This window comes from Psammomys obesus, unplaced genomic scaffold, assembly GCF_907164565.1.
Source record: "Psammomys obesus unplaced genomic scaffold, mPsaObe1.curated_primary_1811, whole genome shotgun sequence".
Lineage (NCBI taxonomy): Eukaryota > Metazoa > Chordata > Mammalia > Rodentia > Muridae > Psammomys > Psammomys obesus.
In genome coordinates, this window is record NW_026596095.1 from 4,523,476 (window position 1) to 4,545,074 (window position 21,599).

A 21,599-nucleotide genomic window follows, 5' to 3' on the forward strand; every position below is an offset into this window, starting at 1 on the left:
TGACACAAAACAACAAAAAACAAAACAAAACCCTAAAATAATCATGTTAAGGAAGTGTTCACAGTGTCAAATCCACAGAACTATTTGTTGGTCTCTTACAAACACATGGAAATCAAAAGTCAGAATTAAATAGAAGCTTAATTGTTTTAGAAAATGCAAATTAAGTCCCACATGAGAGTAACAAAGCTTTCTGTGTGGTTATCCTACCTTTTTTGAAAAACTGGAACTCGAGAGTGGCATCCTTACCAACATCAACCATACTCTCACCATGTGTGCTGTTGAGTTTTAAGTCTCACTTTCAGGTGCCCGTTCTGCACTACAGCTTCCCTCAGCACTGCTGACAAACTCTACCAGCAGAAAGGGTCACAGCAGCCTAAAGGAGAGCCTGACTTACAATTCTAAAAGCTTTTCTCTAAAAATAAATTATCTCATATTTTATTATTATTACAGAAGTGAGCAACTTTAAATGGCTTATTTACTTTGTGGATATATAAACAATTATTTTTCACTTATGAGAATAATTATTCCACTCCTACCACCCCAGGCTATAGAAACCACTAGCAAAAATAATGACATGTTTTGCTCCCAGTAGACTTCCTAGATGTATTTCACCACCCTCTCAGATTACCTTGGCCAACTTGGTAAGGTCCAGGACAGCCCCTCCACATTGTGAACTACACACAGCATTGACATACACAGCATACTGAGCTGGGGCATCCGGCCAGGTTCACTTGAGCCACAACCTTAGCTGCTTCCAAAGATGGGGGAGCAATGTAAACCTAGGTACTGGCTATGTGTGAAGCAGCAGAGAGTGATGGTGGCACATTTCTGTTCTAAAGGCACTCAACTATTCCGGAAAACTAAAAGCTGAAGACAGACATGCTTGAGATGAACACGACCAAACCTGCTAGGGTCAAGGTGATGTGATAAGAGACTGAGCCAGAAGCACTGCTCTTGGGGACACCTGAATGGCCAGTCCCACTGCTCCTGTACACTGGAGCAATTTTTAATTCTAGTAAAACTTAATTCTAATAAGTACCATCTGAATGCAAGCATTGTAATACTAAAACTCTTGATCTGATAGCCAAACAGCTACTAAGTGTGTAATGGGCACCTAAGTGGCATATATACTATTGGTAATACCGGACAAAGGGATGATTCATGTCACAAGTGGGACAAGAGAATGTGTGAGATCTCGTCATGCTACTCAGAAAGGATTGTTCGCACAACACATTAGTTATTTATGTTGAATTTTCTAGATAACATTGCTGGGCCACACTTGGTTCCAGCTCAACTACAGAAAGTGGAAACTGCAGGTAAGGACACTAGTACATACACATGTCAGACCCAATCTATGTCCCTGGCTTAGTTTGTTATATTAAAAACCACGCAACTCATACTTGAATATAAACAACATTTTATTTCAATACTTTAATATTTAAACTGACTATTATACATATTCCTCAAGTCTTACTTCACTGTCTATATTTCAGGAGATATTCAAGGTAAGCATAACATGATGAAGCATTCTCAGCAACTGCAAGTACCATACCTCATCTCCTACTTGAGTCAGTCCTGTAATGTCTTACTTCGTATCCACTGTGCTGCAGCATGTATGAAATAAGTTAGTGCAACCCGGAGCTACAGTTTATGGAAACACCCTAGAGATGTGGATTTGCCATCCCAATTCCTTTACACTCAATGATGTAAGTGTCCTTAGATGCATCTTCTTCCTCTTCTGACTTCTTCACAGTAAATTTGGCCTGAAAGCAGAGTATTAGTATGTAAGTATACATGAAGAGGACAGAGAGACAATCCTAGAATCAAAGTTAAGGAGACAGAGAGTCAGTGTCAAACCCATTTGTTGAAGAAGGCACACACATAAAAGTCAAGCGACTTGTGAAAAAAAAAAATCCAAGAGCTTATTTTGTCCTGGGACTGTGGTTCTGGTTCACTGTTGTGGAGTCTGTCAGAACAGAGACTCAGGCTCCACTCCACACCCACTGAGGAACATGAGACATGTGCAGCCAAGGCAAGTGTAAATTCTGAAGCACTGACTATTGCTGGTTAGAAGACACCTCTTCTCTTCCCTTTTGTTTTTCTAAAACATGGATGGGTCTGAATCATTTACCTGTCATGTATGACATTTATTCGCTCTCATTAAAGTTTTCCTGCCAATTTAATTCTCTAAATACATAATTCAAGAAGCTAGTTCAGAAACGGGGGGTGGGATGGGGTGGGAGTGGTGGTGACTAATATCCTTCATCATTGAGCTCAATGCTGTAGTTCTCACTTGTTAGCTAAAGGCAGGTTTGAAATATGTGGTCTCTGTCACTGTTTTCAGGAAGCATCATTTTTAAGACAAGTGCAGTTCCTTTTTACAAAACTGAATTTAAGTCAAAAAAACTGAATAGGTTTCAGATTCTGACACAGGTATTTCAAGTGTGCCTAGGTTTTAGGAGTCTCTAAACACAATCTGAAGCCATTTTTCTGTGGTCATACTGACCAGCAATGTTCACAATGCTTCAGTTTCTGTGTATGTAGCAGTATACTGTACAAATAGACATCTAGAAAATCACTGTGGAATGAACAAACACTGAACACAGAGCAAGGGAATCGAACTCTATACCGTTATGTGGCTGCATTTTTCAAATTACAAACATGAAAATATGAAGCACAAGTAGTAGATAGGGAATCATTTCAAGTTTATGCTTAAGCCTACTTATGGAGTCTAAAAGATGATATAGTTGAAGTCTCTGATTTTTACAGATAAGCTATTTTAACTGAGAAAAAATAAAGATACCCTGGTACAAGTCACCCAGTAGAGTACAATAAGGAGCCAAGTGGTACAGACCTGTAAGCCCAGTACTCAGGAGGCTAAGGTAGAAGAACCTTGTGTCTGAAGCCAGCCTAGACTATACTTAGTAAGATCCCCTTTGAAGAAAAACACCCAACACTCATGCATACACAGTTGAATAAGAAGCAAGAATCACAAATCCCCCAGCTCATGATACTTTCTGCTGTGTACTCACTTGTAATGTGTAAGTGCCTACGAACATACTAAGTACTATAAAACTTAAGGCTTCAATGAATGAAACTTGATACCAACTAGCAAGAACACCAGTCTATGAGAGAGAAGAAAAAAATAACTGTACATACAGATAAGCAGAAATAAAAAATAAGTGAAAGGGCTGAAGAGATGGTTAACACTTAGGAGCACTGGCTGTTCTTCCAGAGGACCCAGATTCAATCCCAGCACTCACATGAGGCTCACAATCTCCTATAACTCCAGTTCCATGGATTCAGACACCCTCTTCTGGTCTCCCAGGGAAACAGACACAAATATGGTACACAGATATAAATGTAGGCAAAGCATCCATGCATATAAAATAAAACAGAAGTAAACTTAAAAAATAATAGGGTGAAGCTCAGTGACAGAATGCTTGCCTGACATGCACAAATCATTGGTTTGGATTCCTAGGACAATTAAAACAGCAGCAACAAAAGGAATCAAGACTATCAGAAGGGCTGGAGAGATGGCTCAGCTGGTAAGAGCATTGTCTGCTCTTCCAGAGGTCCTGAGTTTAATTCCCAGCAACCTCATGGTGGCTCACAACCATCTATACCAGAATCTGATGCTCCCTTCTGGCATCCAGGCAGACATGCAGATAGAGCACTTATACATAAAATTTAAAAATATATATTATAAATATTCACTCATCTCAGATATATTATGCTTTTGATTCTCATCAGGTTTTTCCTGATTTAAGCAAAACCTATCTATTCCTGATAATAACAGCAAACAAAAAGAGTACAAACTGCAAGGCAGGAGACAGGGGCTCTGTGCACCCATACAGCTGTGATACTCAAGTTCTCTTTAGCTAGTGAATTATTCTTGGTGATAGAGGTCTGAGACCGGGTCTTCTTATATAGCATCTGCTGGCCTTGAAGACTTGAACCTCCTGACCCCACTTCCCAAGTGCTAGAATTAAAGCATGCAAGACTACACATGGCTCATTAAGAATATTCTTTTCAGTCTGCATATCATCAGACACAGAGTCTTTGCCTGGTTCTATCCTCCTACTGGGACACACTGGAGGGACCTTGGCAAGTAGTGGCATTTGCTCTTCAGAGGCACTGAAGGGTGGCAACCATATTTCTAGTACCAGTTTCTTCTCTTGACCACCAAAATTGTTTTGATCACTCTGGGTGGGAGCGTTCTGTCATGATGACTGCACTGGACCCTCAAAGCTCTGTGTATTGTGCCTTGTAGTGAGATAATGAATTATGGCCATTGGAAACATTGTTTAAAATATATATATATTCTTTTCTCTTTCCTCTTCCTTTCTTTCTTTCTCCTTCTTTTTAGTTTTTTGAGACAGGGTTTCTCCATGTAGCCCTGGCTGTCCTGAAACTAGCTCTGTAGACCAAGTTGGCCTCAAATTCAGAAATCTACCTGCCCACCTACCTTTGCCTCCTGAGTGCTAGGACTAAAAGTACGACCACAAGCTTTAGGGTGTGTGTGTGTGTTCTCTTTGCTTCTTTCTTATTCTTTTGTTTTGTTTTGTTTTATTCTTGTTTGTCTTTGTTGCTTGCTTGCTTTTATAAGAAAGGTGTGAGTTGGAAATGTGGGAAGGTAGGGAGGATCTGGCAGGAGATGAGAGAAGGGAAACCAGATCAAAATATTTTGTATGAAAATCATTATTTTCTTTTTTTAAGATTTATTTATTTTATGCATATTAGCTCTATCTGCATGTGCACCTGCACACCAGAAGAAGGCAGTAGAGGGTATAGATGATTGAGAGCCACCATGCAGTTGCTGGGAACTGAACGCAGGACCTCAGGAAGAACAGACAGTGCTCTTAACTGTTAAGCTATCTCTCCAGCCCCAAAATAATTATTTCCAATTAACAAATAAGTAAAATTAAAAGAAGAATATTCTTTAGGGACTGTGATACAGTTCTTCTATATTCTTTTTGTTGTTCTTGTTCTTATAGCCTAGGCTGGCCTGAAATGTGCTATGAAGACAAAGCTGGCCTCTGACCCCCAATTGCTAGATTACAGGCACTCACTACCATGCCTCACATGAATTACTTTTATAATTTCAAAAAAGATTGCAATCTCATAAAACCTGAGTCATAAATCTTATAGAATTATATTACAGAGAATAAAGCAGCTGGGTGTGGTGGTTCCTACTGTAGCCCAGCATTCTATAGCCTGAGGCCAGGGGATCACAAGTTCTACTGGTCTACCTAGAACAGTCAAGGCCAGGCCAGAATACATACTAAGGCCTTGACTTAAGAAAACCAAACTAAAACCATGCAAAAGAATAAAAAAGAAATTCCAAAGTAAAAACATGCTACATTTCTGGAAAAGAAGCTGTATATATTAATGAAAAAGAACTAAAAAGTAGCTTTACTAACCAAAAGAAATAATTTGTAAATGTTCTATGAGAAATTAACTTCACAGTGAAATACATAAAGATATTTACTGTTATATATACATATATACACATACATATGTACATATATTTAAGAGTCCTGAAGAAAAGATATAAACATGAGCGCACACAACGCCTTCACTGATACTGAGGACCTCAGAGCCTCATCTTACTCACCCACAGTGGTGAGATACACAGACAGGTGCTGCGGCTGCTAAGAGCCCGCCACCCAGAAAGCCCATGAGCGGTACCAACTGTGACTACTAGTGGGTTTCCTGGTCATTCTAACAGAATACTCACCTTCGCCAGTTGTTCAGCAAAATGTATAGCAGTCTGTGTGTGGAGTGTGACTGGTCCTGTTTTTATTCTGGAAATTCCATTGGCCAGTGCCATGAAAATAATCAGCTATCAAAAAATAAGAAAGAAGAAAAACATCAGAATCTCAAATTCTACAGCCACACATAAGGAAAATGCTTCTAGAAATCAAAACCACTTTAGAAAAGAATTAAAAGAATAATTTCTATTTTCTTGATATTCCCAGAAGCTTGAGATGGTGACAAAGAGTGTGTGTTAATCAGTCTGTGGCTTGGTAAATGCTTAACAAGGCTCACTTAAAAATTTATGTTTCAGAATAAGATAGAGCTGGACGTTGATTCACATAATTAGATCCTAATACTTCTGCAAGCTGGCCTACATAATAAGTTTTCTATTCTTCTAAAATTCCATTTTAAAAGGTAAAGGGAGACTACAGAATTCCTGAAAATGTGTACTTAGGCAAGAAGAAAATGACTAAACATAAGGAAAACTGTCCCAAGAAAATGGTCAAGATATCCTGAAGAGCCCTTCCTTTTCCTTCTTTTTCTTTTTGATTCTGAGGATTAGCCACAAGACTCCAGGCATGTTAGACAGGAACAGCTCCACCACTGAGGCAACCTGAGAACACATTTCTAAAAGTAGACTGGTGCCTTGAGAGGAAGATATGGTAAAAAGGAAAACACAGAGACAATGAAACATAAAAACATCTTCTCTACCAAGCCTGGTGGTGCACACCTATAATCCCAACACTCAAGAGGCCGAAGCAGAATGGAGAATGTGAAGTTAGAGACTGAGACCTTGTCTCAAAAGAAGAGGTACAAATATTCAACAGCACTTCACAAAAGGTGAACCATGAGACTGTTGTGTGCGCACATGTGCGTGTGTGTGTGTGTATGGCCTAGAATGGAAATGCCCTGCATTGAGACCAAGAGGATGTGACTAAGGTGTCTGAATATGCCACAATTAAAGAAATCTGTATGAAACATAATTATGTTCAAATCCAGCAGGGAAAAAGGCTTTGATCCTGAAAGTCTCATTACCTGGTCTTGTAGATATTCGTCCACAGTACCACCATGTCTAAGATTTGCTAATAGCATTTCAGCTGCTTCAATTCCAACCTTGTCTGCATTCACACCTAAAACAGACATAATAAAAAAGAAAAGAACAACAAATTACTCCAAGTCACCAAGTTTAACTGAACTGAATAAGGTGACAAAAACATGAAATCCCAACACTTAAGAACCTAAACTAGGATTGTTCCAAGTTCAAGGTCAACCTGGGTTACAGTGAAATTCTGTCTCAGAGAAACAAACAATCAAAAAGTTTATAAATTGGCACATCCAAATTAGCACTGATGTAAAATTTTTTTTAGGCTTCTCATCTTAAACAATGCACTTTTCAGGAAGGATCTCATGTTATTTATAATCTTATAAAGCTTGAGAAATGCCAATGTGCTGATGCATAGTGGAGGAAAAATAGGTTATTTGGTACCTGCTTAAAAAACTACTAATTATGGAGCCAGTGAGATGGTTCAGAGGGCAATGGTACCTGCAGCCAAGCCTGATGACCCATGTTCAATTCCCAAGAAATAAATGGTGAAAAGAGAAAACTGACTTCTGAAAGTTGTCCTCCGACCTTCACATGTGCTCTATGGCATATATTCCTTAAAAACAGTACTCATGTGTTGGGAATGTGGCTCCATGTGTGAACACCTGCCTTGCACTTGTAAGGCACTAGCGTACCTGGAACTATGAAAAACAAAACAAAAAGCAGAGATTGGACAGCCAGGTATGGTGGCACATGTCTGTAATCCCAGCACTCAGGGAGGTAGAGGCAGGAAGATGTCTGAGTTGGAGGACAGGCTGGTCTACAAAAATGAGTCTAGGACTCGCACAGAGAAACCCTATCTCAAAAAAAAAAAAAAAAAAAAAGCAGAGATTGGAGATGGCTATATAGTCAAGAGCACTGGACGCTCTTCGAGAAGAGCCAGGTTCAATTTCCACATGATAGCTCAAAACTGTCTGTAATTCTAGTTCCGGGGGACCTAACACCCTCTTTTGCTCTCCCCTGGCACTAGGGATGAAAGTAGTGCACAGACATACATGTAGACAAAACACTCAGACCTGTAAACTAAAATAATTTAACTTTTAAAACTTAATTATAAAGCCACTTTCTAACAAAGCTGTAATCCAAAGCTCTGCCTGTTTCCAATCTAAAACTTGTGATTTACGCAAGTTAGAATTAGTCACAGATAATTTCATCAGAATAGAAGGTTTTTTTCAGTATCCTCTTAAAAAGGAACAGGTAACATTCTCAGATCAAACCCAGCATATAGAATGCTGATGCAGGAGTCTTGAGTTTGAAGTTAGCCTGAGCTTTAGGTGAAGACACCATTTCACACAACAAATAACAAACAAAAAATTTGAACAGGTTCTAGTTCATTTTAAATTATGTCCCTTGTTCTTCTATTTCCTACTTTTTCATATATCTGAACCCTTCAGTAGAAAGATGAATAGAAACAAGTCTATCAGAAGTATGGAAAGTCAAATTCTCCTATATTCTTTAAAACAAATCCTTGGCTACAAATCAAAATGTCTTAAACACTCAGAGTAAAGCTAATTTTGTTTATATTTTATATCTTTACATTTACTGGATAATATATATGATCAAGTACACATACACCTTGAGAAAAAGCTGTACACAAAATCATCTTTGCAAGATTCCTCCTAAAAATGTTCATAGGAAAGCCCTAAGCATGAGACAACCAGACTAATTCAAACTGGGAGGGATTCTGTTGAGAAAAATGTCCTGAACTTTTCTAAATGTCAGTATCATGACAGTTAAAAAGAAAAGGCGAAAAGTTTAGAAGTACAGAGAATTCTGTACTAAAGACAGAGCTCGGCATGGTGGTGCATGCCTATAATCCCAGCACTTGGAAAGCTAAGACAGGAGGATTGTCAGGCTGGGCTACACAATGATTACCAAGCCAACCAGCGCTGTCTGCAGAAAACCAGATACATTAATGAAGTAGAATAAGAGTCGATAACATGACAGCCCAAAGCTATGCAAACATAAGAATAAATAAACACATCCAGATTGTTTTTAGGCAACCTGTTTAAGTAACGTGTGTGTCTGTGTACCAAACTCTTCAGGTGTAAAGCCAGTATTCTGAATCTGTGGGTATTTAGAAATGCATGCAGCAGTGTTCATGACTGAGGCATGGTACCACAACTGAACATTGAAACAGTTCAGAAATGTACATAACATGTAGCTAAATGTTCACGGCTAGTGTACTTAGGAGAGGGTATATGAATGACCACTTGAGGTCTGAAAATTTTTCAAAGTACAAAGTTGGAAGATGCTGAGTCTAAAACAGAATTAGTTGACTCTATCTTTTAAATATGTCAGTCATCATTCTCAACAATGTATCCTGAAGAGATAATGATATTTTCAATGGTGATGGGAATTATAGACCCCTTTCATTCATGTATACCTCTTTTGCCAAGTGATGACCCAGCAAGCAAGCAGCCAGTGGATGTCTCAGCAACGATGCTACATGGGAGGAAAAAGTGTAATTATCCACACTGTAATATTCTAAATTTTACATAAATACAACACAAGAGACCAGTTACTGTTAAAAAAGCAAAGTTAAATCTGGCCATTACACAGAAATAGTGAAATTCTCCCACAGACAAGTCACTAATAATCTCCCATCAGCCCTCATTGGGCAGTGGGATTCCTTTGGATAAAGTCTCTGCAGATTTTAATCGACTCGCATGTAAAGAATGCCGCAAGTTATTCTGTCATTAGCACTAAGTGGTTACGGGCACATAGCAGTACAAGCACTCTATGGGTGTCTTAAATAAAAAGGTCTTCATACAGACTTGCGTTTTGTTCTGCTTATTTAGGTAGTATTATGGAAAAGAAAGCAAGTACTCACTTTAAACTTTGTAAATTTCTGAGTAAGGTGTTTTCTTAAAAGACAACATTACATATTGAATATCTGTCATTTCATACTTAAGGTATCTTTAAAAGACTGGAAACATTTCTGTTAGTGTTACTTTCAATGACAACTTTCTGATTAGCTTAAATATTTAAGGAGGATGGAGACGGGTCAGTGGTTCAGAAAACTGCTCTTGCAGAGGACCCAAGCTCAGTGCCCAGCGCTCACTTAAGACAGCTGACAACTGTATGGAAATGTAGTGCCAGAGACCTGATGGCCCCTTCTGGACTCCACAGATGCCCGCACTCACACGCACATACCCACATGAAGACACACATATACGTAACTAAAATAATAAAAATAAATCTTAAAAATATTTAAGCTCACTACAACTGTCCCACAGTATTCATGGGGAGTTCATTCCAGGATCTGAAATCCAAGTTTAAGTCCTTTATTTAAATGGCATCGTATCAACTAACAATGTAATTCCCGCTGGGGAGACATCAAGATTGCTGAAAATCTGAGGCCAGTCTGGAGTATAGAGTGAAATCCTGTCTCAACAAACCAAGTAATATGCTGGGCATGTGGCTGGAGCATGTCTGTGCTGCCCGAAAGGAAGCAGGAAGATCATGAGTTCAAGGTGATCCTTGGCTACAAGCAAGCTGGAGGTCAGGCTAGACTCCATGAGACCTTGTTTCAAAAGTCAAAAAACAAAAAGAAATGAACACTGATACTAATCTTAGAAGCACATCTTCCCATCTACACTGACTCACCTCTAGAGTACTTAGAATAAATAGTACTGCAATGTACACACTTTGTAATAGTTGTCACAATGTACTTAAGTACAGTGTACTTAAAATGACAAGAGAAAAAACTGCCTGTATACATCTAGAACATAAGCTTTTTTTTCCCCCAAATACTTTTATCTGGAGTTGCTTGAACTGTAGACATGAAACCAACAGATAAAGTCCTACAAAGTACAAGGGTCTACAAAATACATCGAAAAAAAAAAATCAGAATGACCTTTTCTTTTTCTTTTTTTTCTTCTGTGTTTTGCTTTTACATTTTGAAGGCAGTATCTTGATAAATAGTCCCGGCTGCCTCCAAACTTATCATGCAGGCTTGGTCTAGATGCCCTCAAACTCATGATCCTCTTGCCCCAGTGTCTTGAATTTGGGAAGTACATCCATGTAACACCAAGCCTCAACCAGAATAATCACACTAATTCACCAAGCTGTTGTTTTAGGTAGAAATGTCCTTACAAATATGTTGGAGAACGATGAACTGAGCAAAAGCCCTTCAACTCTTTGAAGGGACAATGACTTCAGGGTCTCAACTAATTCTAAGTCTGTGCTCTCACATGATTCCACTCCCGTTGCCGAAGGCTTGGTCCCTGGCCTCCTGCACAGGCTGGATGCTCACATACAGATCCCGGATCTCCTTCCTGATGCATCGCACAGCCGCCGCTGCCATATCTTTTGCTACCTTTTGGCAAAACAGAAAAGGAGAACAAATTTGTCACTGGTTATTTAGACAACTGCTTTCAGTCCTTCAAAATTACATAACAGAGTTAACCTTTCCATGCATGACTTTTTTAAACTTCTAGCGAGTAGTAACTTTTAAGGAACGTTTAGATGAAGACATTCACATTAAGTTGTTGGGAACTGAAGAGATGGCTCAGCAGTTCAAAGCACTTGTTGCTCTGCAGAGGAGCTAGGTTCAGTTCCCAACAGTTGCATGGTGGCTAACAACCACCCCTTAACTCCAGTTTCCGAGGACTTGCCATCCTCTTCTGACCTCTGCAGATACAGAGCACAGATGTGGTATACAAGCATACATGCAGACAAAACTCATACACATTAAAATAAAATAAGTTGGAGGCTGAAGCAATGACTCAGCAGTTCCAGAGAACCCACATTTGATCCCACGCACCCATGGGCAGCTCATCACCATCTGTAACTCCAGTCCCAAAGGACCTATCACCCTCTTCTGGCCTCAGATGGCACAGATCTACATATATGCAAAATACCCATACATATAAAAATAAAACAAAATTTAGAAAACAAATAAATAGGGGCTGGAGAGATGGCTCAGCGATTAAGAGCACCGGCTGCTCTTCCAGGACTGGGTTCAGTTCCCAGCACCCCCATGGCAGCTCACAAACATCTATAACTCAAGTACCAGTGGATTGGACTCTCTCAGACAGACATGTGCAACCCAAACACCAATAAATAAATAAATAAATAAATAAATAAATAAATAAATAAATATTTTTTAATTTAATTAATCGGAAAAAAAAAGTTCTGCCAGGCAGAGTGGGGAACACCTTTAATCCTAACATTTAGAAGGCAGAGACAAATGGAACTCTGTGAGTTTGAGGCCAGGTTGTTATATAAGGTAAGTTCCAAGCCAGAGAGGTACACGGTAAGACCCTGTCTCAAACAAAATACATGTTTCTTCGGCCATCTTGAGATGGCTCAGTGGGTAAAAGCAGCTGTTGCCAGGCTTGCTGGCATGAGTCGGAGCCCAGGGCTCACAGGGTGGAGATAACCGGTTCCTGTCGGCTGACCTCTTTTCCCTCCACAAACACACCACGGCATGTTTACCAATCCCTACTTCTACATGTACACATGGAATGCAGCCCTATCCCTACCCCTCAAAATAAATAAATGTAACTTAACAGGCGTTCTAAGGCAGGGCATGCAGCTCAGGCTTCCCAATGTATGCTCAGCATACAGAAATACTGGGGTTTACTGGGCCTGTAAATTCAAGGCCATCATCAGCTCTATCAGAGCTACATTAGCCCCAGTTTTGAAACAGACAAACTAACAACACTGTGCAGCAGAGGCAAGAGGAGTACTGAAAGTTCAAGACCATCTGGTGTACCCAGTAAGATCCAGGAAGCAGGAACTATTCATGAGATCTAGTTTTAAAACCACAAAATCCTCAAAAGAAAGAAAAATAAACAAGCAAAACTTCAAAACTGTCTGAGAACTCTTATTTTGAAAGAAAAAAATACTCTCAAAATTCTCATGCCCTAGTACTAGCAAGGTGTCCATACACTGGAAGAGCACCACGACAACTTACTTTTATTGGCAAAACACCGGCAACAAAAGCTCTCCCATAAATCTTAGTCACAGAGCCACGGTCAGTCAGATTTATTGGGTCCAACTGTTTAACTGGTGACGTTCGGACAATCACTTCACCACCCCCTTTTGGGTAATAGCCCCTAGGAAAAATAGAACAAACACCTACTCCATAACTGAGTACATAACAAAGCAAAGCTTAACAATACATTACAGTAACAAAATATCAAAGGATATAGAATTTGTGGAAATTCATGGAAAGGTCTAAATAATATCTGCACTCTCAGATGTCCACTCTGTGATGTTAAGATCCATGTGACTACTGAATCTCTGGCCATAAGTAAAGCTCAAAGAGAGAAGGTATACTTAGCATGTGCATGTGAGGCCCTGGGTTCAAGCCCCAGCACCCAAAGAAATCATCCTCTAGCTACATGAGACAACCAGGTGCTCGGTGCGCACAGCACAGTGACAACCACGTAAGTCAGTGCAGAACATGTTCCTCCTCAGCAGCTTCTACTCAGAGGGCTGCTGGAGGGCAGAAGCTCTTCAACACTGGCTCTGCTAGTTTCTTTTTTTCTAGGCCTAAAATAACACATGCCAGGCACTCAGATTAATACCTGAGGTAAAACTATAGCTCAGTTCTATTCATTTATTGCAGATGCTGAGAACTGCTGTGCTTCCATCTTCAAGAACCTCAATCTGGTAAGGAGATGACGTAGTTTACAATCTACTAAGATTATAAGTATGGCTGCAAAGAGGTTCCAACAGATAAATGAGTAAATGCATTTATCAACAATTCACACAAGGAATTATATTTTCTATTTTTGAATATAATTTTTAATTTTTAAGTGAGCAGGGGATAAATAACATGAATTTAAAGGTGCAAAGTAGTTTTAAGACTGTGGGCAACCCACCAAGTTAGACTATGACAACTTGGAAGTAGTAGGGAAGATGAAACTAGAGCGGAAAACTGGGGCAAGACCATAAAGTATTAAGCTCCACGCGGAAGACTTTACTCTTGTTACAGCACAGGACAGCCTTACAGCTCTTAGGAAGTCAATTCTCACCGCACTGTGGAGCAGTCTCTCTATGGCTACAGAGTGCCTAGCACATCGTCCACACATAGTAACCCTTTCTCCTGTTCAGAAGCACGGGTAACACAGGTGTGGGTAACACCAGTGTGCATAACACAGGTGTGGCTAACACAGATGCGGACAACACAGGCATAGATAACACTAGCTATAAAGATACCCTCCTTGTAGAAACCCCATGAAAATATTTCTCTCAAGAAACAAATGAATGCCACTGGTAGCTAGTAAGGTCCCACAGTTTTACAGTTTATATCTTTAAGCCATAAAGTACAATTACTTTCTGTAAGAAATGCATTAACACAATGCATTAAAAGTATCAAAGTGCTGAGTGTGGTGGTACACGCCTTTAATCCCAGCACTCGGGGAGGCATAGACAGGCAGACTGCTGGTTTGAGGCTAGCCTGGTCTACAAATTGAGTCTAGAACAGCAAAGGCTACACAGAGAAACCCTGTCTTAAAAAAAAAAAAAAAAAACAGAAAACGGGCTGGAGAGATGGTTCAAGGACCCGGGTTCAATTCCCAACACCCACATGGCAGCTCACAACTGTCTATATTGCCGATTACAAGGGATCTAACACCTTCACACTAATGCATATAAAATTAGATAAATTATTTAAAAAAAAAAACAGAAAACAAAAAAAGAAGCGTATCAAAGTAACAGTTCTCTAAATCTAAGTTTTCCACTACGTTCGGAACATGTACGATGTTAAAAAGGCTAAGGGCTGGGATGCAGGTCAGCAGCAGGGGACAGGCGGCATGCACTTGTGTTGGATCCCCAGCAACAAGCAGTAAGGACTCAAGAGACTTACCTCATTTTAATGTCACAATTAAATTTGAAACCAAATTTCTCAGCAATTGGCTTGAAAACCTGAAAAAGTCAGTTGTTACTTTAGCCACCAGAATGCACAGACTCAGCAAGTTCAATTACTAAATTAAAAACACTATTCAGTGGGCTAGTCAGTAGGTGATGCAGATTCACAGGCAGCAAGTAGCGAGACCAACACTATCATTCAAACAAGAAAATGTGTTACCCAGCTACACGTTTGGCACTTAGTCTAATAGAGACAGCTCTGCACACTTGATCCCAGGAAGCCTCCCTGACAGTATCAACAGTGTACATGAAGACAGAAGAGGGCGCTGGTGAGCACCCTTCCATTATGCAGTCTCAAGTCTCTTGAAATTTTACTAGATAGTCAACGCTTTACCTTTGCTTTTTCTCATTTCATATTAGACACATTTTTCATAACCTAAGTTCTTCCCAAGCAATATTTGTATGACATGGCACCTGAGCAGAATTTACTGAACTGTCCTGTAAGGCAGTGGTCCTCAGCCTTCCTAACGCTGCCACCCTTTAATACAGTTCCTCGTGTTGTGGTGGCCCCCAAGCACAAAATCATTCACTGCTACTTCATAACTGTAATTCTGCTACTGTCATGAATCACAATGTAAATACCCAACATGCAGGATATCTGATACGTGACCCCCCCAAAGGGCAAAGATCCACAGGTTGAGAACAGGAATCACTGCTGTAAGGTGTCTTGTCTACACAATGACGATCACAGTTTATACAGGCTGTGTTCAAGTGTCTTTAACATTCACATTTCACTGAATTCTATATTTAGAGTAGTTTCCTCTACGTGAATTACTAGGTGAAGTATCTTTGTTTTGTCTTGTTTTTTGAGACAGGGTTTCTCTGTGTAGGCCTGGCTGTCCTGGAAGTCACTGCAGATCTGCCCACTTCTGCCTCCTGAGTGCCACCAACCACCTGGTGAAGGTGACTTTCACTGCACATCTCAGCACACTGACTAAAAAGATGATGCCATCCATCAGAATGGCAGTGTTTCAAAAGAAGATGGTATTTAAGCTGAAGCCTACAAAAACATGAGATCTTCTTGAGAGTTTTACTCACATCTCTAGGCTATCTCCATGTGTATAGGAGGTATAGACAGTAGTAAATTTCTGTGATCTTGTTTTTTGTTTTTTTTTCAAAGACAGGAGTGTTGATGTAGCCCAGGGCAGGCACTTGCCTAACACATGTAAAGCCCTGGGTTTTGTTCCCAAACATTTCAACTCAAACAGAGGGAGGGGTATAAAGCACCTAGTGTTGAGTAGGATACAGAAAAGGAGCTTTCATGGGGTAACAAAAAGGACAGGGCTGAAGAACATTTTGGCAGTCTCTGCCATCTTAGTGGTGATGAATTTGTTCAAAATTGCTAAAAGATAGAAGTAACTCAAATGACCTTCAACCCCTGAGTAGACAGATAAAACTTGCTCATTCACAGAATAACCACTTAGCCTTTACTGCAGTAACATCGAGTCTTAAATTTATTATGTAAATGAAAGAAAAAAAAAAGATCCAGGAGCTGGCACTGCAGCTTAGTGGGTAGTGGGCATGCCTGGCACAAATAAGTCCCTGTTCACACCCCCATAAACTGGCCTTGGTGGTATACACTTGTAACTCTAGCATCCTGAAGGTGGAAGGTGGAGGATCTGAAGTTCAAGGTCACTGTTCCTACATATCAAATTTAAGGCCAGCCTGGGATACATAAGACCCTGTCTCAAAAGGGGGGGGGGGGAATCTAAGGCTATACAGAGCATTAGTACTTTATATGACACTCTAAAAAAGACAAAACTAAGAAATGGTGGTTGTGAGGACTTGTGGACAGACTAGGTACAAAGGGTTTGTAATTTTTTTTTTAAATAGAACTATTCCTCTTAGTTTTTTAAATAAAACTATTCCACTATCTTAGTTGTGGAAGTTGATTAACATATATATTTGTACAAAATTCCTAAAATTGTATTTAAAGGAGTAAATCTAATTGTGCAGAACTGTGCTACAATAAACCACAGAAAAACAAAACAAAACACTAATACAGATTGAAGATCCTTACCTGAAACCGCTCAAAAGCAGCAGGGCTTGGTCAGATTCTGCAGAATTTGCACACACACAGCAGGACACAAACATGAAGCTCACTCACATTCACACGTGGTATACACAGAACCCACATGCCACCGTACAGTGCCCTGCGCAGCTGTGCTGTGATCACAGCCCATCACATAAAGTCAGCTGGGAAATGTCCCTCTTGTGGCATAATGCTGGTGCTCAAATATTTCTGAATTTTCTATTTTAAAACTGTATTAGTTGATTGGGGGTTTTTGGCGCCACTGCATTTGCATGGCGGCCAAGAGTGTCATTTTCAGGAGTCAGCTCTGGCCTGTTCGTGTTCTGGGGGCTGAACTCAGGTCATCAGGCTTGCATAGCAACTGCTTTCACCCAAGGAGCCATCTCCTGGCACACTTGGTATTTCAGACTAGAGAACTCAACCTGCACCACTTTTCTTCCCTCTAAGCATGCCAACACTAAAATAAAAACGGCTGATTTATATGATAACTGGTGTAATTTACATAATTATACTTTTAGGTCCTTAAAAAACTCAGTATGAACACTATCTTAATTTATAGTATAAACCTAATTTTATTCCCACTCCTGCAACAGGACTACAACACATGTGTGAACATGTGAACAAGAATGTCCATGAAAAGATTCCAGTCACATTTAAACAGAGAACACGAGGTTGCCCCTTACCATCGTGGTGTAATCAATCTGTGGTGCCATTTCAGCATTAGTCCCGCCTTTTAAACGAAGTTCCGATGGAGAAGCAGCAAACAGAACACAGGGCACTGAAACCTGCATCAAGAGGCACACACTCCTAAGGAAAAGGCAGAACACGCTTAACTGGACTGTCAGAATCTCAGAACAGTAGTACTCATTACTACACATCAGTGTGACTGGAAGCTCAGACAAAGAAAAAGTTAGAAAACACTGCAGTGACTGAAGGGTAAAATCCTGACTCTTAAATAAGTATTGCAAAGTAAAAAGGTGCAAACTGGGCCGAGGTGGTAAATCAACAGTAAAAGGCTTCAGCCTCTCATCTGTGAGGCCTTGGGGCTGAGTACCCAACGCCAACAAAAAAATAATTAAATTAAAAATAAAAATGTGGCTGGGCAGTGGCAGCACAAGCCGTTAATTCTAGCACCTGGGAGGCAGAGGCAGGTGGGTATGCGTTTGAGGCCAACCTGGTTTACAATCTGAGTTACAGGATAGCCAGGGCTACACAAAGAAGCCGTCTCAAAAAACTGAAAGGGGGGGGAGAGGGGGATGAAACCTTCAAACATTTTCTGAAACTATTCTTGAAAGCAGCAGTTGATGTAAAATGCATTCAGAAGAGCCAGGACTAGAAACAGCCGCCGCTTACACTTGGGTTGTTTCCAAGCACAGGACACCATGTAAATATCACAGTATTGTTCCTACCATCGCAGAATCCATGTGACACGACACGACTGGAAACTGAACGTCTAACATGAAGTTTCCTCTTTATAGTCAACATTAAGAATCACAAAACTTAGTCACAGAACATAAAGGGTTTTTAAAAATAAAGTACTTGGTCAGACTTTTTAAATGAATGATTACTGTCCTACTTTAAAATGGCAGCAATCACATTCTTCAGAAGTTTTAAAGGGAATTAGGAATAGCATGTACAACCAAAAGAAATCCTTTACCATCATATAACAGATACATGTGTACTCAACTACAAAGTCTCAATTGCTGGGGCCTGAATGCTGCGCAAACGAACTCTGTTGTCTGTCTATCCATGGTGTTACAACTCTAACAAATCTCTTACTCAAAGGAACATTCCAAAAGTTTCTATTATTGATAAGCTGTTTCATCAATGCTCTAAATGTTCATTGGCTGAGAAATGCACGTAGCAGTGGAAAGGAAAATGCAGGCAACATGAAATATTCTCCTTAGAAGTGGAGTCTGAGAGCAAACAAAAAAGATGCTTAGCTTACTTACAAACCACAGTTTGTAACTTCTGAACCCACTGCTCATGCTCTTCTAAGTAATCCAACATTTAAAGGGCTTATGTTCTCCTGGGTTAAGTTAGATTCTGGAAGCAGTAAGGAAAACCTTACTTTTAGAAGAGTTACGAACCACAAGACCAGATGCAGGACAAAGCTCATAGTACTGCAATCACAACCAGGGGCAAAATGGAGTAAGTGTGATAAGTACAGAAATGGGCTTTCCTGCTAGGCCTCCACTACTGTGAATTTCCTACATGGAACTGGACTATCAACCTTAAACTTAATTCTCTCCCTTCCTAATCTATTAGGAGACAGGGGCTGGAGAAGTGCCTCAGCCAGTAAAGGCACATGACACAAGCCTAATGACCTGAGTTCAATTCCTGTGACAAATATGGTAGGACAGAACTGATTTCCACAGGTTGTCCTCTGACCTCTACCCACACTCCCAAGCATGCATGCACATGCACACAAATACAAATAAATAAATAAATAAATAAATTTAAAATTAGGAGGCATAGCCAGGTGGTGGTGGCATACACTTTTATTCCTAGCACTAGGAAGGCAGAGGCAGGGGAACCTCTGTGGGTTTAAGGCCAGCCTGGTCTACAGAATGAGTTCTAGAACTACAGAGTTACTTGTTTCAGGGTGAAAAACAATTAGGAGGCAAAAGACTTAAATTCTAATTCCAGTTCTTACCCTAATTCCAAGACCGTGGGTAAATTACTTAATATCAGTGGACTTTAACTTCCTAAATACAACATGGAAGGTTTGGAATAAATGCTTTCTCTTACAGCTTCAAATTCTGTGACTGTTCTAATTTTTAAAAAGGTAACTAGGATTTTTTTTTTTCTTCCTTGTTAGTACAAAACAACAAATATTGTGCTAATGTTAAGATATCTTAAATTCTTTCCTTGCCTTAGGAAAGTTCTCACTTGACAGATCTCATTTTTAGGCCCAATCACAGGCCCCTTTGCACAGAAGTCTACTTATAGCATAGTTCCGGTCTCATGTGTTACTAAACATCTTCCTAAAATAACCACGCTTTATTTAAAAAGTTACTTCTGAACAAACTGACAAAACGTTTATAATACAATGTCTTAGACTGTCAAATTTTAATAGCAGAAAACTAGTCTTAAGAAAATCTACTTCCAAAAGCAATCAGGGACTGGGGATGAACCCCAGTGGTTGAGCACTTGCCCCCGATTCCTGAGGCAGTGGGTTTACACTCCAGCACCAGGGGCCAAAGGAAGCAATCAGCCAAACAGCTCACAAAAGCAATCCAAACACTGCTTCCTCACCACACTGTTATCGTGGGATGAGATGAGGAATGCTGAGAAATGTGTTAAGATACCCATTTCCCAGAAGGCTGGGTGGTTTTCGCAGGCGTTTAGTTATTCATGTTTGTTTTCTGGTCGTAGGGCTTGGACCCGGCAACTTGTTCATGCTAATCAAGTACTCCCCCACTCAACTGGGCTCCAACTCCACTTCCCTAGGGAAAAGGAGGTAATCAGGATATTTGAAAGTTTTGGACTTGAACGTTTTCCCCCTCCTGCGGTGCTGCAGATTAAACCCAGGACCTTGGACATGCAAGGCAAGCCTCCATAATTTTCTAGCGTTACATAGATATTTTATTAAGACAATAAGGGAAAAGCAGGAAATAGTGACACATGCCTATAATCTCAGCACCTCAGGGGCTGATGAGTTCAACATCTATGTCAATTATATAGGGAGAGCTTGTCTCAAAAAACAATTCTGGAAATAGTAACAGCTGCAACTGAACAAGCAGGTCTATTATTTACATTTTAAAAGGGAGAGAATGGAACCTCAACAGGGCTACCAAGCACTCTCAGGAAGCAACAGAGCCCACATCTGAACCGAGTCTGCGCGGAGTGACAAGTGAGACATACCCTGCTGTCTTGGTATCTGCTGTGTGGATTCCACCTCTGATCTTCTCTGGGGTGAAGGTTATCTCTGTCGAGCCGATTTCCGCCCCTTCCAGGTGCCCATCACACAAATCTCGAACCATTTCCAGTCCAGACAAATGCTGAGGCCTTCAGGTCATAATACTGCATCAAAACGTGTGCGATCAGACTGCCTCTACCCCCTAAATCACAGTTACAAAAGCAATGGCCAGAAAGCATGCGTGATGTCTTCAATGGCAGACCTTCACTTGAAGGTTTGTTTTGTTTTGTTTTTTTTTTAAGTGGGCTTGCGTTCACTGCTTAGAGACTTCTTAAAGGTTTCAAGACTGTTTATTTAGGCTACAAAAAAAAAAAAATACACTGGTGAACTGTTACAAATTAAATGTGTAAAAAAAAAAAAAAAAAGGTAAACTAGAGGCTGGAGAGAAGGCTAAGTGGGAAAGAGCACTGGCTGCTCTTCCAGAGGACTAGGGTTCAGTCTCCAGCACCCACACAACAGCTCATTAACTGTCTCTCATTCCTGTTCCAGGGGTTTGGACACCCTTATACAGGCAAACGCGCAGGCAAAACACCAATGCACATAAAATAAAAATAAATTTTAAAGGTAAACTAAAACTACCTAAAAGCCAACAGTCTTGCTTGAATCTCACTGAATAACCAATCCATGATAACCTGATGGCCTGAATTATGCCTCATGCCCTACATGTGTGTTGAGGCCTAAACACACATAAAATGTGACCATTTAAATAGGCCTCAAAAGATACAATTAACTTAAACTGAAGGTGTGCGCTAATACATTTTGACTTCTATTCTTATGAAAAGATTGACTGATTAGGAGGACAAGCATTTGAGAGGTGGAGGCACAAAAATCAAAGTTCAAGGTTATTCTCCCGAAGTGAGTTGGGGATTACCCTGAACTGGGGTGTGCGTGCGGCGGGG

The 21,599-nt window shown here is 40.2% G+C and overlaps 1 protein-coding gene across 1 annotated transcript in view; it reads right to left on the minus strand.

The window, feature by feature from the left end:
- Positions 1 to 1,400: 1,400 nt before the first annotated feature.
- The window catches only part of Rtca (RNA 3'-terminal phosphate cyclase), a 20,893-nt gene continuing 694 nt past the window's right edge, over positions 1,401 to 21,599 (minus strand). The window contains exons 3-11 of the mRNA XM_055628304.1: positions 20,646 to 20,789; positions 17,462 to 17,585; positions 14,685 to 14,743; positions 12,786 to 12,927; positions 11,059 to 11,183; positions 9,249 to 9,307; positions 6,796 to 6,890; positions 5,741 to 5,845; positions 1,401 to 1,763 (exon numbers count right to left, since the gene is read on the minus strand). Of these exons, the coding sequence (XP_055484279.1) occupies positions 1,662 to 1,763; positions 5,741 to 5,845; positions 6,796 to 6,890; positions 9,249 to 9,307; positions 11,059 to 11,183; positions 12,786 to 12,927; positions 14,685 to 14,743; positions 17,462 to 17,585; positions 20,646 to 20,789 (955 nt within the window). The 3' untranslated portion in view covers positions 1,401 to 1,661. The remainder of the gene's footprint in view (positions 1,764 to 5,740; positions 5,846 to 6,795; positions 6,891 to 9,248; positions 9,308 to 11,058; positions 11,184 to 12,785; positions 12,928 to 14,684; positions 14,744 to 17,461; positions 17,586 to 20,645; positions 20,790 to 21,599) is intronic.